Raw genomic sequence first — 16,652 nt, forward strand, 5'->3', positions numbered from 1 at the left:
TTAAAATGAACTGGGTTACTGTCGGTAATGCAATTGGGAAAACCTAAGGTTCCTTCTGACTCCACTTCCGGGTAAGGTTTAACTTACCTTTCTGGCTCCTAGTTTGGGTGCTCTGCCTGAGAAAACTAACCACAGCGTGACCAGGCACCAACTGATTTCAGGAATTGGCCTGAAATAGGAGTTAAGCCCCCTGATCTGAAAGGAAATGGGCATGCCACATACTATGTTGGATCCTTCATCTTGTGCTCCGTGATCCAATTTCTTGGTCTTGCTGTCCAAACATTACGTAATAAGAATGGCCATTTATTTAAAGTATCAGATAATTGACGTTGTTCATGAGCAGAGCCATCAAGTAATTGTTTTCCCAGTACTTATTTCACTGCTGGTTTATTATGAATGGATTGAATGGATTGTTAACCTCGATATCAAACTATAACTGCTTCCCCGGCTATGTGAATTTTGAAAAAAACTGCCAGCCACTGTTGCAAAAGAAGCTTTGAACTATCAGCAGCAGAATACATTTGTAGTGATTAATTACAAGAAACCCAATAACTTAAGAATGATACTTCCTGCACTGTTATAGTAACAGTCCAATAAATAAGCCTAGCGACAATATTACCTACTTTGTCATCTTGCATAGGAACATAAGCTAATAGAGGGGAAAATGTAGATGCAAAGGAACTTTGGCACATTGCAATCCCAGAATATAATGGGGATATTGCAGTGCATTACTGCTTCCTGCTGTAATAAAATTAGAATAAGTTAATACAAATTAGTTGTATTAAATCCTATGCCCAAGAATTTATAGTCATTGAAGTAAGATTTGTATCAGTTATATTTTATTGGTGCTTTTTACAGTGGTAATTCAAATAATAGTTACTGATAACGACGGATTGCATTATAACTTTATAACACAATGCTATGTTAATTAAGATTTTCTTCAAAGATCTTGCCAGTGGATTTAGTAATTTAACAGTAATGGATAAACACCAGTGTGGTGACTTCAAGAGAGTTTAGATACTTTAGGGTATTTTAACCTCCCAGGATGGTTATGGGCTTAAGGTCTTTTTAAAATGGGCAACACGCCAACTTCTAATTTTACTGGATGAGGAGTGTGGGTGCGGGTGACCAAACTACTTTCAGGAGGTGGGTGTCCCTCAAACATTTTAGAGACTGCCTCCAATTTATCATAACTTTTACTTTTAACGCCTTCGGAAATACAGCAACTGAAAGGAGACATGAAGGGCTGAATCCATCGGGTAAGTATCTTTACAGCACTGCTGGTGAGCCAGGAGGAGCAAAAATGCTTCCCCATCGATCCACTAAGCTTCTTTCCACACCAACAGACCCCTGCAGTGTCCAACTCGCCCCTTTCACAACTGGAACAATAGGCGGAATTTTCCATCCTGCTGGTGTCAGGCATGCTTGGTGATGTGAGTGGACAATATGGCGAGAAGGCTGGAAATTGGTTTCAGAACTTCGTGAAACCAGTTTGCGATTGTCCGCTCAACTCGTCAATGGCAGGCCGTTTTCCTCACCAGACATCGGGAACCTCATTGTAATACATCTGCGAATCACTGTAAGGCCAGCCAGCCGGAATCATTCCCCCGCCGCTGGATTGTCCATCCACATCGGCGTGATCACACACCAGTGCAGAACACTAGGGCCTGTCTCACTTCACAGACATCCAAGGAGCAGAAGATGCTGGAACCTGACAGCAACAGTACGCTGGAGGAATATCCATGGCATGCCGGGTGGATTCTCATGGACATGGCTCTGCCACGAAGCAGCTCACTGAAGGTAGAAAATCACTTTTGAGGGTCTGCTCACAATGGATGATGGTCGAGGGGGTGGAGAGGAAGGTCCAGCTGTATTTGGGAGAGGAAGGTCTAAGATCAACTGGGAGCAAATGAGGTGTCAGGATGGGATGAGTTTGGGATGGGGGGTATGAAGGTGTCAAGATGGGGTGAGTTTGGGAGGGGGGTATGAAGGTGTTGTGGGGGAGGTTGGGAGTGAGGAGGGAATACGGGGAGGATGGGGTAATAAGGGAGAAGATGGCAAGGGGAGTGTAAGGAAGGGAGTCGTGCAGAGCTGGGTGGAGAAGGGACTCTGGAGAGGAGGGGGGTGCGGGGAGGGTGGGGGGGGGGGGGGGGGGGGGGGCGGGTGGTCCAGGTGAATGTGCAAGGGAGGGCTCCAAGTCCATGACTGTCTGCTAGGGAGCAAACTGAGGGCAGAGTGAGGCATAGGGTGAGGGTTCAGGGTTCAACGGTAGCGGTAGAAGGGATGGTGAGGGCAGTTGGTAGGGACTCTGAGGCAGACACAGACCCTGGGGTGAGGAGGAGGAGGTCGGGGAGGTGAATGGGGGTGGAATTTTCAGGAAGGATGGGAATGTGCAGGTTCACCTGGACATCTCAAAAGGAAAAGGGTTGTGGCTGGTAGGTCACGGAGGGGAGGTGGAAGGAGATGCCATGGGGGTCAACAGTGATGGGGGAAAGGAAATAGGTGACTGGGGGACGGGAAAAGACAGGGGAGTGCGTGAAAAACTGTATCAAGACTATGCTGTCTAAATCAAGGGTGAAATGACAGTTGTGGTGGGCGAGATCAGGTGCTGCATGGGAGTGTGATCGTTGGGTGGGTTGAGATGCAGGTCAGCTCATATGGACAACTGAAAGCGAACCCCAGCAGGCAGCATTGAAAATGCTCAGGACGTTGAAATGAGTGTGATGGGGGAAGGATCTGTGTGCCTGGGAGAATGCTTGCATTAGGCGAGCGCGCACACACTCTCACACTCACACTCTGTCTCTCTCTCTCTCTCTCTCTCCCCAGAAGCACTTATTGGCCAACTGCTCCCTCTGTGGTGACTGAGGATGAGGGGCTCGCAGGCAAAGGGGACTTGGAGGGAGAGGACAGTCTGAGATTCCTGAGTATATGACCCAGGGTGTCCAGCTGCCACTCCTCCTTTCTGGTGCCCGGGGGCCCCTGGCTTGACCCCTTGAGGGGAAGGAGCTCCTGGAGGGATGTCGAGGTGCCCCGTTTCCCCCTCGCGTTGCCATGATGGAGAGCAGGTCTGTACACTGCTGGACCAGGGTCTCCATGGTGTCCACCATCCTCCCCAGGGAGACTTCCATACATGCACATGTGGGCACCACTTCATCCGAGAGCAGGTGGACGCAGTCCTCTGACTCACGTGCCACTCTATTGAGGGCTTTGAGCAGCACTGTGAGATGTTACCATGCCTTCTGCTGACTCTCTAGGATGAGTTGGAAGGCCATATCCAGAGGCTTGTTTCTGACTCTGATCTCACTGATGCCTCTTCCCCAGCAGTCCGCCGCGTGCCAGGGAGCTCAGCCAAACCTGCTTCCTTCTGCTGCGGACATGTTCCATGCAATGACCACCAGATTGTGAACCCGAGCCTGCTCGAGATCTAGGCCCCACCGAGCTGTGCATCTCTGTGCTGGTGCAGGGTGTGGGTAAGCGCTGTGACGGGTCTTCCAGGCTGCTTATTTCCAGCTGTCCAATGGAGGAGATGTCCTCTTGGCTGGAGGTGAGGACCTGGATGGAGCTGAGGGACTGGCTGGCTGAGGGTGTTGGTCGCTTGGCAGATCTCCCTGTGAACCAAAGTAGAGATAATTAGCGCATGTCAGCAGAGTCAAAAGCAGGAGAGAGAGCACTCACAGTTGCTTTGAGAGAGGGATGATTTGGTGCAGGATCCTCAAGAGGGTGTTCACCGCTGGCCTTACCATCACCGCAGGCATGGTCCATGTCCTCAGCAGTCAGCGTTGATGGCACACGCCTCAAAGTGAGTGAGGGGCCTGATGTGGGCCACTCCACCCCCACCGATCTGGGACCTCTTCCTGCTGATGTGAGCAGGCTTCTCCTGCATGGAAACAGATGGAGAGAGTGTGAGCAGGCCACATGGCACTGCGTGGAATGATTGGTGAGCGGAGCCATGGATAGGATGAGGATGTGAGATCTAGATGATATGAGCCTGATGGAGATGTGAGGGTGAGAGAGTGTTAGTGGTGTTGATCCTTGACATGTCAGATCCCTGTGGATGTGTGATGGGTTTGTGAGTGAGAGACTGATGAGAACAGAGTTATCCTGGTGGAACGGAGGAGACCATTCATTCTGTAGTGGCACTCGGTGGTTGTCCTGTTGCTTTTTATTCATTCATGGGATGTTGGCTTCGCTGGCTGGGCCAGCATTTATTGCTCATCCCTAGTTGCCCTTGAGAAGGTGGTGGTGAGCTGCCGCCTTGAACCGTTGCAGTCCATGTGGTGTAGGTACACCCACAGTGCTGTTAGGGAGTTCCAGGATTTTGACCCAGTGACAGTGAAGGAACGGGGATATATTTCCAAGTCAGGATGATGAGTGACTTGGTGGGAAACTTCCAGGTGGTGGTGTTCCCATCTATCTGCTGCCCTTGTCTTTCAAGATTGTAGTGGTCGTGGGTTTGGAAGGTGCTGTCTAAGGAGCCTTGGTGAATTCCTGCAGGGCATTTTGTAGATGGTACACACTGCTACTACTGTGCATCGGTGGTGGAGGGAGTGAATGTTTGTGGATGTGGTGCCAATCAAGCGGATTGCTTTGTCCTGGATGGTGTCAAGCTTCCTGAGTGTTGTGGGAGCTGCACTCATCCAGGCGAGTGGGGAGTATTCCATCACACTCCTGACTTGTGCCTTGTAGATGGTGGACAGGTTTTGGGGAATCAGGGGGTGAATTACTCGCCATAGGATTCCTAGCCTCTGACCTGCTTTTGTAGCCACAGTATTTATATGGCTAGTCCAGTTCAATTTCTGGCCAATGGTAACCCCCAGGATGTTAATAATGGGGGATTCAGTGATGGTAATGCCATTGAATGTCAAGGGGTGATGGTTAGATATACTTTCATTGGAAATAGTCATTGTTTGGCACTTATGTGGCATGAATGTTACTTGCCACTTGTCGGCCCAAGCCTGGATATTGTTCAGGTCTTGCTGCATTTGGACATGGACTGCTTCAGTATCTGAGGAGCTATGAATGGCGCCAAAAATTGTGCAATCATCAGCGAACAACCCCACTTCTGACCTTATGATAGAAGGAAGGTCATTGATGAAGCAGCTGAAGATGGTTGGGCTGAGGACACTACCCTGAGGAACCCTGCAGTGATGTCTTGGAGCTGAGATGACTGACGTCCAACAACCACAACCATCTTTCTTTGTACTGGGTATGACTCTAACCAGCGGAGAGTTTTCCCCCTGATCCCCATTGACTCCAGTTTTGCTAGGGCTCCTTGATGCCACACTAGGTCAAATGTGGCCTTGATGTCAAGGGCAGTAACTCTCATATCACCTTGGGAGGTCAGCTCTTTTTTGTCCATGTTTCACCCAAGGCTGTAATGAGGTCGAGAGCTGAGTAGTCCTGGTGGAACCCAAACTGGGTGTCAGTGAGCAGGTTATTGCTCAGCAAGTACCACTTGGTAACACTGTCGGTGACCCCTTCCATTACTTTACTGATGATTGAGAATAGACTGATGGCATGGTAAAACAAAAACAGAATTACCTGGAAAAACTCAGCAGGTCTGGCAGCATTGGCAGAGAAGAAAAGAGTTGACGTTTCGAGTGCTCATGACCCTTCAGCAGAACATGGTAGTTGGCATGGTAGTTGGCCGGGCTGGACTTGTCCTGCTTTTTGTGTACGGGACATACTTGGGCAATTTTCCACATAGCCGGGTAGATGCCAGTGTTGTAGCTGTACTGGGACAGCTTGGTTAGGGGCGCAGCAAGTTCTGGAGCTCAAGCCTTCAGTACTGTTGCTGAGTATTGTCAGGGTCCATAGTCTTTGCAGTGTCCAGTGCCTTCAGCTGCTTCTTGATATCACGTGGAGTGAATCGAATTTGCTGAAGACTGGCATCTGTGATGCTGGGGACCTCCAGAGGAGGCTGAGATGGATCATCCACTCAGCACTTCTGGCTAAAGATTGTAGCAAATGCTTCTGCCTTATCTTTTGCACTGTTGTGCTGGGCTCCCCTATCATTGAGGATGGGAATATTTGTGGAGCTAGTGAGTTGTTTTATTGTCCACCACGAGTCACGACTGGATGTGGCAGGACTGCAGAGCTTAGATCTGATCCGTTAGTTGTGGGATCACTTAAACCTGTCTATCACTTGCTGCTTATGATGTTTGGCACGCAAGTAGTCCTATGTTATAGCTTCACCAGATTGACACCTCATTTTTTGGTATGCATGGTGCTGCTCCTAGCATGCCACCCTGCACTCTTCATTGAACCAGAGTTGATCCCCTGTCTTGATGGTAATAGTGGAGTGGGGGATATGCCGGGCCATGAGGTTATTGATTGTGTCTGAGTATAATTCTGCTGCTGCTGGTGGCCCACAGCACCTCATGGATGTCCAGTCTTGAGATGCTAGATCTGCTCGAAATCTATCCCATTTAGCACAGTAGTAGTGCCACACAACACAGTGGAGGGTATCCTCAATGTGAAGGCAGGGCTTTGTCTCCACAATGACGGTGCAGTGGTCAGTTGTACCTATACTATCATGGGCTGATGCATCTGCAGCAGGCAGGTTGGTGAGGATGAGGTCAAGTATGTTTTTCCCTCTTGGTTCCCTCACCACCTGCTACAGACCCAGATTAGCAGCTATGTCCTTTAGGGCTCAGTCAGTAGCCACTCTTGGTGATGGACATTGAAGTCCCTCACCCAGAGCACATTCTGTGTCTCAGTGCTTCCTCTAAGTGGTGTTCAACATGGAGGAGCACTGATTCATCAGCTGAGGGAGGGCGGTACATGGTAATCAGCAGCCCATGTTTGACCTGATGCCATGAGACTTGATGGGATCCGGAGTCGATGTTGAGGACTCCCAGGGCAACTCCCTCCCAACTGTATACCACTGTGCCACCACTTCTGCTGGGTCTGTCCTGCCAGTGGGACAGGACATACCCAGGGATGGTGATGGTGGTGTTTGGGACATTATCTGTAAGATATGATTCAGTAAGGATGACCATGTCAGGCTGTTGCTTGACTGGTCTGTGAGACAGCTCTCCCAATTTTGGCAATAAACCCCAGATGTTAGTAAGGAGGACTTTGCAGTGCTGACCGGGCTGAGTTTGCTGTTGTTGTTTCCAGTGCCTAGTTCGATGCCGGATGGTCCGTCTGGTTTCATTCCTTTTTTGAGACTTTGCAGCGGTTTGATTGGCATTGGCACTGCCACCATCTCCCATGCTGATGCAGCTGCCCATCCTGCAGCCAGAACAGGGGTAGTGGACATCACGGCAGGCCTCCACGACACTCCTGTCTTCCGTGCAGCAGTCCTGGGCTGGAAACACTGAGATATGTGCCTGCGGCTACACTTTAAATATGGTGCCCGGCGCGATGAAGTGGCTTAGTGATGGCGTGGCGGGCAAATGAGATGTGTTTCCCAGGAATGCATAATCAGTGTTGTGGGTTTGAGACGATATGGTGTGAGAAGCCACCATTGTGTCCAGCTGGTAGAATGTCATTTTACCGCACTTAGTGCAAATGTGGGACAATTCTGCCCAATATATCTTCTGCAAATAAGAAATATTGGTGAACATCACCAAAACTAGAGGCCACAAATATAAGATATAAATTAAGAAATCTAATGGGCAATATAGACAAAGCTTCTTTATTCAAACAGTGGTAAGAATGTGAAATCTGTTACCACAGGGAGTAATAGAATTGAGTAGCATAGATGCACTCAAGAGGAAGCTATATTAACACGTCAGGGGAAGATGGCATTGAAGGATATGCTGAACAGGTTAAGAGAGTTAGAATAGACCCATTATGCTAAATGTCCCTTTTTTATAGTGTAAATTAAATTATAAATTATACAGAATCACTTATCTTTAACAAGACAGTGTAAGCATTTATCATTAATTAACATGTTTTGTTTAATAGGAGGCATAATGCAAACTGTGAATTTATTTGTGCAGGTTAGTAATATTTTAATTTAAAGAGCAAGACATACCTCAAGTTATTGAGTTACTAGTTCTAGTTTTAGAAGTTTGAAATCTAAGGCAGTTTTCTTAGGTTAAGGAATGTGTTTGCTGGAGAAACTTAAAGTATCTTTCTTTCTGGATGTTCAAATTCTCTACAGGTTCTTAACAGGTATACATCCACTCCCCTCATGCCCATAGCACCCGCTCCTGTCATTCCTATGCTCCCTCAACCATTTGTGCCTTCTACTAATTTGCGAGACTGCATCCGTTTGCGAGGCCTACCTTATGCTGCCACGATCGAGGACATTCTAGAGTTCTTGGGTGAATTTACTTGCGATATACGACCTCATGGAGTGCACATGGTGTTAAATCAGCAGGTAAGAGAGTAAATCAAATTTTCTCAAGAATCTCTAATCTGTTTTAGAATGTCAGTAGTATTAACTGTTAAATGTGCTATGTAAGTTAAGAGAGAAATATGTTCCAAATTAAAATGACATTAATATCCTAGGATTGCTTCTGAAAATATGATTTAACATTCGTTACCAAGTTGGCTTGTTTTGGTTTATTAATTTATTGAATATGCTTTTTGCCTGAAAATTATTCTGTTATTTGAAAGGGCATATTGGTTGATATTCTTCCATACATTGTTTTAGAGGCATTAACTCATTTATTTACAACAGTTTTAATGCCTAAATTAAAGTAGTGACAAAGAGGCGCCTTACCAATGTGCACAACGTCCATATGCTCATATCACAAATGCTGATTCTCAGGCATGAAAAGTAAATTGGCTTAAGATAACAGATTATCCAATATTTCTATCTAGAACTCTCCACTGGGGGCACCTCCTCTGAGGAGGAAGGGAGGGCGAGAAGGGGGAGGAGGCCAGGAGTGCACATTCATCCTCCAGGGGAACCACCTTTGGGAGGACAGGTGCAAGCACAAGGGGTGCAGGGCCAAGAGGTAGTCCAAGGCGGAAGGGGCCGCAGAAGACACCACTATCCTGCTGCCAGAGTGTACAGGTGGCGAAGCAGCTACCTCTATGTCTGAGGTGCAGTACCGAAGGAGGCTCCGTCTTTCAAGGGAGACAGTCAACTATATATGTCAGATGATTGGGCCTGAGATCTCCGCAAACTGTGTGGGTTGACACCCCATGCTAGTGGCTCTGAAGGTCACAGCTGCCCTCAACTTCTATGCCACTGGCTCCTTCCAGGGGTTGGTGGGTGATCTTTGCGGTGTCTCCCAATCAGCTGTCCACACTTGTCAAGTAGGTTACAGATGCTCTGTTCAGGCATACATTGACCTTCATCCACTACAGTTGGGACCAGGCAAGCCAGACACAGCGAGCCAGAGGCTTCACGGCCATTGCTGGCTTCCTCCGTGTCCAGGGTGTAATAGACTGCACACATGTGGCCATCAAGGCGCCAGCAGGTGAGCCCGGTGCCTTTGTCAACAGGAAGGGCTTCCACTCCATGAACGTGCAGATAGTGTGAGACCACAGGATGCTGATTCTTCAAGTCTGTGCAAGGTACGCAGGCAGCTTCCACGACGCCTACATCCTCAGACACTCTCAGGTGCCGGGCTCTTCAGTGCTCCAGCCCAGCTTGATGGATGGCTGCTGGGTGACGAGGGCTATGCCTTCAGAAGGTGGCTCATGACACCTCTCCGCCATCCAAGAACAGAAGCTGAGCAGCAGTACAATAGGAGCCATGCCCCCAGAAGGGCTGTGGTGGAGAGAGCCATCGGTGTTCTCAAGGTGCGCTTCTGATGCCTGGACCACTCAGGGCGCACCCCACAGATCGTGTGTCAGTTGTAGTGGTTGCACGCTGCGGTCTCCACAATCTTGCGCTGGAAAGGGGGGACGCTGTGGACGACTAGGAAATAAAATAAATTAGTATTAATGAAAATTCAGTACTCAAAATTAATTGGATTGAAAGTTGGTAAATCCCCTGGACCAGATGAGCTACATACCAAAGCGTTGAGGGAGATGGCTTTAGAGAATAGTGGATGCATTGGTGGTTATCTTTCAAAATTCTATAGGTTCTGGAAAGGTTCCTGCAGAATGGAAGGTAGCAAATGTAATCCCACTATTTAAGAAGGGAGGGAGAGAGAAAACAGAGAACTACAGACCTGCTAGTTTGATGTCAGTAGTAGGGAAAATGTTAGAATCTATTATATAGATGTAATAACTGGACCCTTTATGGTAAAATTGAGCAGAATCTACATGAATTTATGAAAGGGAAATCATGTTTGACAAACCTGTTGGAGCTTTTTGAGGAAGTTACTTGTAGTATAGATAAATGTGAGTAGGTGGATGTGGCGTATTTAGCTTTTCAGAACGCTTTTGATAAGGTCCCATGCAGGAGGTTAGTAAATAAAATTAGAGCACATGGGATTGGGGGTAATATACTGGTATGGATTGAGAATTGGTTAACAGACAAACAGAGTAGGAATAATGGATTATCCTCAGGATAGCCGGCTGTTACTAGTGGTACCGCAAGGATCAGTGCTGTGGCTACAGCTGTTCATAATCTATATAAATGATTTGGATGTGGGACCAAATGTAATATTTTCAAGTTTGCTGATGACACAAAACTAGATGTGAATATAAGTTGTGAGGGGGATGCAAGGAGGCTGCAAGGAGGCTTCAAGGGGCTTAGGCAGGCTAAGTAAATGGCTAAGAACATGACAAATGGAATATAATGTGAGTAAGTGGGAAGTTATCCACTTTGGTAGAAAAACAGAAAGGCAGAGTATTTGTTAAATGGTGAGAGGTTGGGAAGTGTTGAAGGGACCTGGGCATCCTTGTTCATGAGTCACTAAAAGCTAGCATGCAGGCGCAGCAAGCAATTAGGAAGTGAAATGGTATGTTGGCCTTAATTGCAAGAGGATTTGAGTACAGGAGTAAAGATGTCTTGCTGCATTTGTATAGAGCCTTGGTGAGACAGCACCGGGAGTATTGTGTACAGTTTTGATCTCCTTACCTAAAAAGGATATACTTGCGTAGAGGGAGTGTAATGGAAGTTCACCAGACTAAGCCCTGGAATGACGGGATTGTCTTATCAGGACAGATTGAGGAAACTGGGCCTGTATTCTCCAAAGTTTTGAAGAATTAGAGTTGATCTCACTGAAATTGATAAAAATTCTAATAGGATGTGACGGGGCAGATGTAGATGGGATGTTTCCCCTGACTGGTGAGTCTAGAACCAAGGGGGACTATCTCAGAATAAGGGGTAAGCCATTTAAGACTGAGGAGGACTTTCTTCACTCAGAGGTTGGAGACTTCTCTACCCCAGAGGGCTGTGGAAGCTCAATCACTGAGCACATTGGAGACAGAAATTGATACCTGGATACTAATGACATCAAGGGATACGGGGATAGCACAAGACAGTGGCGTAGAGTTGGATGATCAGCAATGATCTAATTGAATGGCGGAACAGGCTCGATGGTCCGAATGGCTTGCTCCTGTTCCTATGGTCCTACAGAACATGTCTCCCACCTGAGCAAACCTTAGATAGAAAATGCAGACTGACAAATTTGCCAAAAGAGCAACTTCCATGAAAACTAATTTTTTGCCCAGCAGAGATTGGGCAAATAGTATGTTAGAAAATAGCTCTGACGTTATTAAATTTCTTCAATTCGTTTGTTATGTGTTAAAGCAGACTAGAGATGGGATTTCTTTCTGGGAAATGATAAATTACACAAATGTTTAAATGGTACAGTAATGGAAATCTTGCAATACTTGCTTCCTTATTAATGGCATCATGTGCACAATTACCTTTTAGGGCCGTCCTTCAGGCGATGCTTTTATCCAAATGAAATCATCAGATCGAGCATTCCTGACTTCTCATAAGCGTCACAAAAGAACAATGAAGGATAGATATGTTGAAGTATTCCAGTGTTCTGCTGAGGAAATGAACTTTGTATTAATGGGTGGCATTTTAAATAGAAATGGCTTGTCTCCACCGCCATGTAAGTTACCATGTAAGTTTGCTTGGCTTTTGATGGTGCTCTACGCTGCTCGCTGGTAGGTGCTGGAGCTTTTGACTCTTTATACTCCTGGTTCTTTGATTCAGAAGGTTTGGCACCATGTTCTGAGTGGTCTAGCTTGTACTGGTTTATTGTGCCTTTGGTTGTGGTTGGCTAAATTTCAGAAAATACTATTGATATAGGCTATCCATGGAATTAGACATAACTTGACAAAAATGGTGGTAAATATGTCCTTCAAGTTGATTTTAAAATACAATTGTTAAGGTTTGATTCAATGAATAACCTTATTTAGATTGGTAGCTGCCTCCATGAAAATATAAGTATGATAGAAAAAACTAGAAACAATGCAGAGTGCTGAATAAAAACAAGTGCTTTCAGCCAAAGAAAAGTTCATGTGCAAGCATTGCATTTACCAGAAGGCCCCTGATTTAACGGCAGAATTGTGCTGAGAAAGTTGGTCTCAGCCAAGATGGCAGTTGGTTACTGCAACTGTCCTTAATGCCTTGGGGTAAGGAAGATTACATGATTTTCCACAGATGAAACCCTGATGCTTTAACAGGCTAAACTCATACATGAAGATGACCTCTTGGGGAAGTACCAGATGGAAGCTAGTGAATGTGAGTTGGTGCCTTCAGGGAAAGGGGGTGGGGGGGATGTTGCAAGGTATAGTTGACAATGAAAATGTACTCAATTCAAGAAGACACATTCCTATATCTATTTTTAACTTGGCCATTTTAGTTTTTTTTCCCCATGTCTCTGTTCTCCACAAAGCTTTTAGATTTAAGAAGGCAATGAATGAAGGAGCACAATGTGTTTCTGTGCCTTTCCATTCGCATAGCAACATGATTAGATTAATAAGCTAATGATTTTTGGATGGTAAGTTGAACAGAGCACAAGATTTTCTTTTAATGTGGGCTTGATATCTGGCCTATCTCAGAACTGATTGCACCATTTGTGCATGCCTTCATTTAGTATACCAACGACATTGGTACATATTTTGCTAGAGGATACTGCACCTTGAAGAACAAGTTTTATTGGAAAATCCTGCTTGCCCTAAAGAGGAGTTAATTATACTTAAACTTGGTATCATTAAGCTTGCAAGGTAATGCATACACCCATTCATTATAGCAATAGTGCATAATTAAGATTAATCGTTGGGCCTGGAGCTTATAAATTACCATGGTAAAGGGGCAGAGCCCATTTTTTTTCGATGGCAGAAATCATAGTCATTATTTCTGCTGCATTCTGAGGGAGCAGGCAGAGTAATATTTTGCAGTTAATGCCTTAATAACAACTGTCAAAATGGTTTTGGGGCACTAATTTTTATTTTACAGCTTTTAATATTCATCAGTATGAGCAATCTCTGAGATGGAGAATGTAACTTTTTTTTAAATCACTTTGACCTACAGTTTGCATACAGGTAGTTTGGTGCTGTGGACTTGCCAAGTTAGTTGACATCACCCAAACTCATTTTATGCAGGACATTCATTGCATTAGTTTGGGATCTGGATTGAAATTCAACACAGAGGTGTATGGATGGTGCTCCAATCAGCTGAGCCACCCAGTTTCCAGGTGCTGCTTTTATGATTAAACTGCCATTAAAATGGTGTTGCAGCACCAAGTGCAGCCAGATAAGGTGGAGATTGTGGTGAGGGAGGAGGGAAAGCAGGTTTAAATACCTTCTATCCTTAATGATACTAGTTCCACATTTATTCTATTGTTTTTAGATGTGAAATAGAGAAGGAAATGATGTCAGACTTAACTGCAACTAATTATAAATCTCTAATATTGAGTACTGTAGGTGGGCCAATAGAGCAGCAACATGCCAGCAATACAAACATAAAATACTAAAATATTGTTATTTGCACCCTACTGCCAGAGGTTAATGGTGAATATAAAACCAGCACTGAGGATCTTTTGGTAACAAGCATCTCCCCTATAATTGCCTTGTTTTTTATTCAGCAGTCTCATGCATAAATGGCTGTTCTACTTGAATGGGATTTTTTATATTTCTAAGAAAACTTTACATTTCCTTGGTGAGATTTGTAACAGTTATACTTTAACTTCCAAAATGATCTTAATTTAAGTTTACAGACACTCATGTTTTAATCCCATGGCAAACCTATAACTTTTATATCTTTTACTTCTTACTCGGCTCTTGCAATTCCCTTTTCAGAACCAGGGTAATTTTCTGAGGTGATGATTGTGGAGAGGGTTAGGCTGGGCAGCTGTTTGTGAAACAGCATGAATTAAGTGTTTTGTTGGGTGAGTTTGGTGTAGGTGAGACATATTCCTCACTGTGGGTCTATCGGCATTGAAGGACTTACAGGTATCTCACCCATGTGATTTTAGTAGTAAACTCATCCATGAAATTACCAATGTTAAAAGAAATCGCAATCAATAAAATATGAGATTGGTAATGTTACTTCTTACCTACTTAATCCTAATTATTACCTACATGACACCCCTAGGCTATATCATCCGAAAGCAATAGTTTTCCCAGGGGTATTCCGCATGGGTATTTGCTAGTACTATGGGGAAGGGTTTAAACTAGTTTGACAGGGAGATGGGAACCTGAGCAGGGACACAAAAGATCCAAACAAAGATAGGAATGAAAGACAGAAAAGTAGAAAGCAAAAGTGGAAGGCAGAGGAAATAAGGGCTAGCAGCAAATAGGGCCATGGTACAAAAAAAAGTGTAATAATGTTATAAAGACAAGTCTAAAGGCACTATATCTGAATGCATGGAGCATTCGCAATAAGGTAGATGAATTAACAGCGCAAATAGATGTAAATGGGTATGAGGATGGCCAAGGCTGGGAACTGAATGTCCAAGGGTACTTGATATTTAAGGCAGGTAGGCAGAAAGGAAAAGGAGGTGATGTGGCACTGTTAATTAAGGATGAAATCAGTGTGGCAGTGAGAGAGGATATTGGCTCAGAAAATATAAATGTAGAATCAGTCTTGGTGGAGCTAAGAACCAAGCAACAAAGGGCGGAAAACATTAGTGGGAGTTGTCTATAGGCCTCCAAACAGTAGTGGTAAGGTAGGGGACAGCATTAAACATGAAATTAGAGATACATGTAACAAGGGTCCTGCTGTAATCATGGGTGACTTTAATCTACATATACACTGGGCAAACCAAATGAGCAATAATACTGTGGCGAATGAATTCCTGGAGTGTGTACGAGATGGTTTTTTAGACGAGTATGTCAAGGAACCGACGAGGGAACTGGCTATCCCAGATTTGATATTGTGTAATGAGCAGGGTTTAATTAATAATCTTGTTGTGCGGGGTCCTTTACGGAGCAGTGACATGACAGAATTCTTCATTAGGATGGAAAGTGAAGTAGTCCGATCTAAAACTAGGGTCCTAAATTTTAACAAAGGAAACTTTGAAGGTATGAGGTGTGAGTTGGCTAAGATAGATTGGGGAACTTCACTAAAAGGTGGGTAGACAATGGCTAATATTTAACAAACAAATGTATGCATTGCAGCAGTTATACATTCCTTTCTGGTGCAAAAACACAACAGGAAAAGTGGCCCAGCTATGGCTTACAAAAGAAATTAAGGATATTATTAGATCCAAAGGGGAATCATATAAAGTTGCTAGAAAAAGTAGAAAGTCTGAGGATTGGGAGCAGTTTAGAATCCTGCAAAGGAGGACCAAGAGATTGGTTAAGAGGGGAAAAATAGTGTATGAGAGTAAACTTGCAAAGAACATAAAACCAGACTGTAAAAGCTTCTATAAGCATATATAAGCATATAAAAAGAAAAGAAAAAGGCTAGTGAAGACAAATGTAATTCCCTTCCAGAGTGCAATGGGAGAATTTAGGATAGAAAATAAGGAAATGACAGAGCAATTAAACAAATGCTTTAGTTCTGTCTTCACGGAGGAAGGCACAAATAATTTCCCAGAAATACTAGGGAACCAAGGGTCTAATGAGAAGGAGGAATTGAAGGAAATTAGTATTGCTGGAGAAATTAATGGAACTGAAAGCCAATAAATTCCCAGGGTTCAATAATCTACATCTCAGGGTACCAAAGGAGGTAGCTATGAAAATAGTGGATGCATTGGTTGTCATCTTCCAAAATTCTTTAGATTCTGGAACAGTCCTGGCAGATTGGAGGGTGGCAAATGTAACCCCACTATTTAAGAAAGGAGGGAGGGAGAAAACAACAAATTACAGTTCGCATAGCCTAACCTCAGTATTGGGGAAAATGCTAGTCTATGAAAAGGATGTGATAACAGGACACTTAGAAAATATCATCAGGATTAGACAAAATCAGCATGGATTTATGAAAGGCAAATCATGTCTGAGAAACCTACTGGAGTTCTTTGAGGACATAACTAGAAGAATAGATAAGGGAGAACCAGTGGATCTGGTGTATTTGGATTTTCAGAAAGCTTTTGATAAAGTCCCACGTAAGAGGCTAGTGTGTGGAATTAAAGCACATGGGATTGGGGGTTATATATTGGCATGGATTGAGAATTGGCTAGCAGACAGGAAACAGAGTAGGAATAAATGGGTCTTTTTTGGAGTGGCAGGCGGTTACTAGTAGGGTACTGCAGGGGTCAGTGCTTGGGCCCCAGCTCTTCACAATATATATCAATGATTTGGATGAGGGAACCAAATGTAATATTTCCAAGTTTGCTGACGACACGAAACTTGGTGGGAATGTGAGCGATGAGGAGGGTGTTAAGAGGCTT

At 44.7% G+C, this 16,652-nt stretch overlaps 1 protein-coding gene across 5 annotated transcripts in view; it reads left to right on the forward strand.

Moving 5' to 3' along the window:
* The window catches only part of esrp1 (epithelial splicing regulatory protein 1), a 129,455-nt gene that overhangs the window by 35,245 nt on the left and 77,558 nt on the right, over positions 1 to 16,652 (forward strand). For 4 of the 5 annotated variants that reach the window (XM_078540779.1, XM_078540775.1, XM_078540778.1 and 1 more), the window contains exons 11-12: positions 8,114 to 8,332; positions 11,738 to 11,936. In XM_078540779.1, the coding sequence (XP_078396905.1) occupies positions 8,114 to 8,332; positions 11,738 to 11,936 (418 nt within the window). The remainder of the gene's footprint in view (positions 1 to 8,113; positions 8,333 to 11,737; positions 11,937 to 16,652) is intronic. The other variant, XM_078540776.1, reaches the window with a different exon arrangement.

Source organism: Cetorhinus maximus, chromosome 4, assembly GCF_964194155.1.
Source record: "Cetorhinus maximus chromosome 4, sCetMax3.hap1.1, whole genome shotgun sequence".
Classification (NCBI taxonomy): domain Eukaryota; kingdom Metazoa; phylum Chordata; class Chondrichthyes; order Lamniformes; family Cetorhinidae; genus Cetorhinus; species Cetorhinus maximus.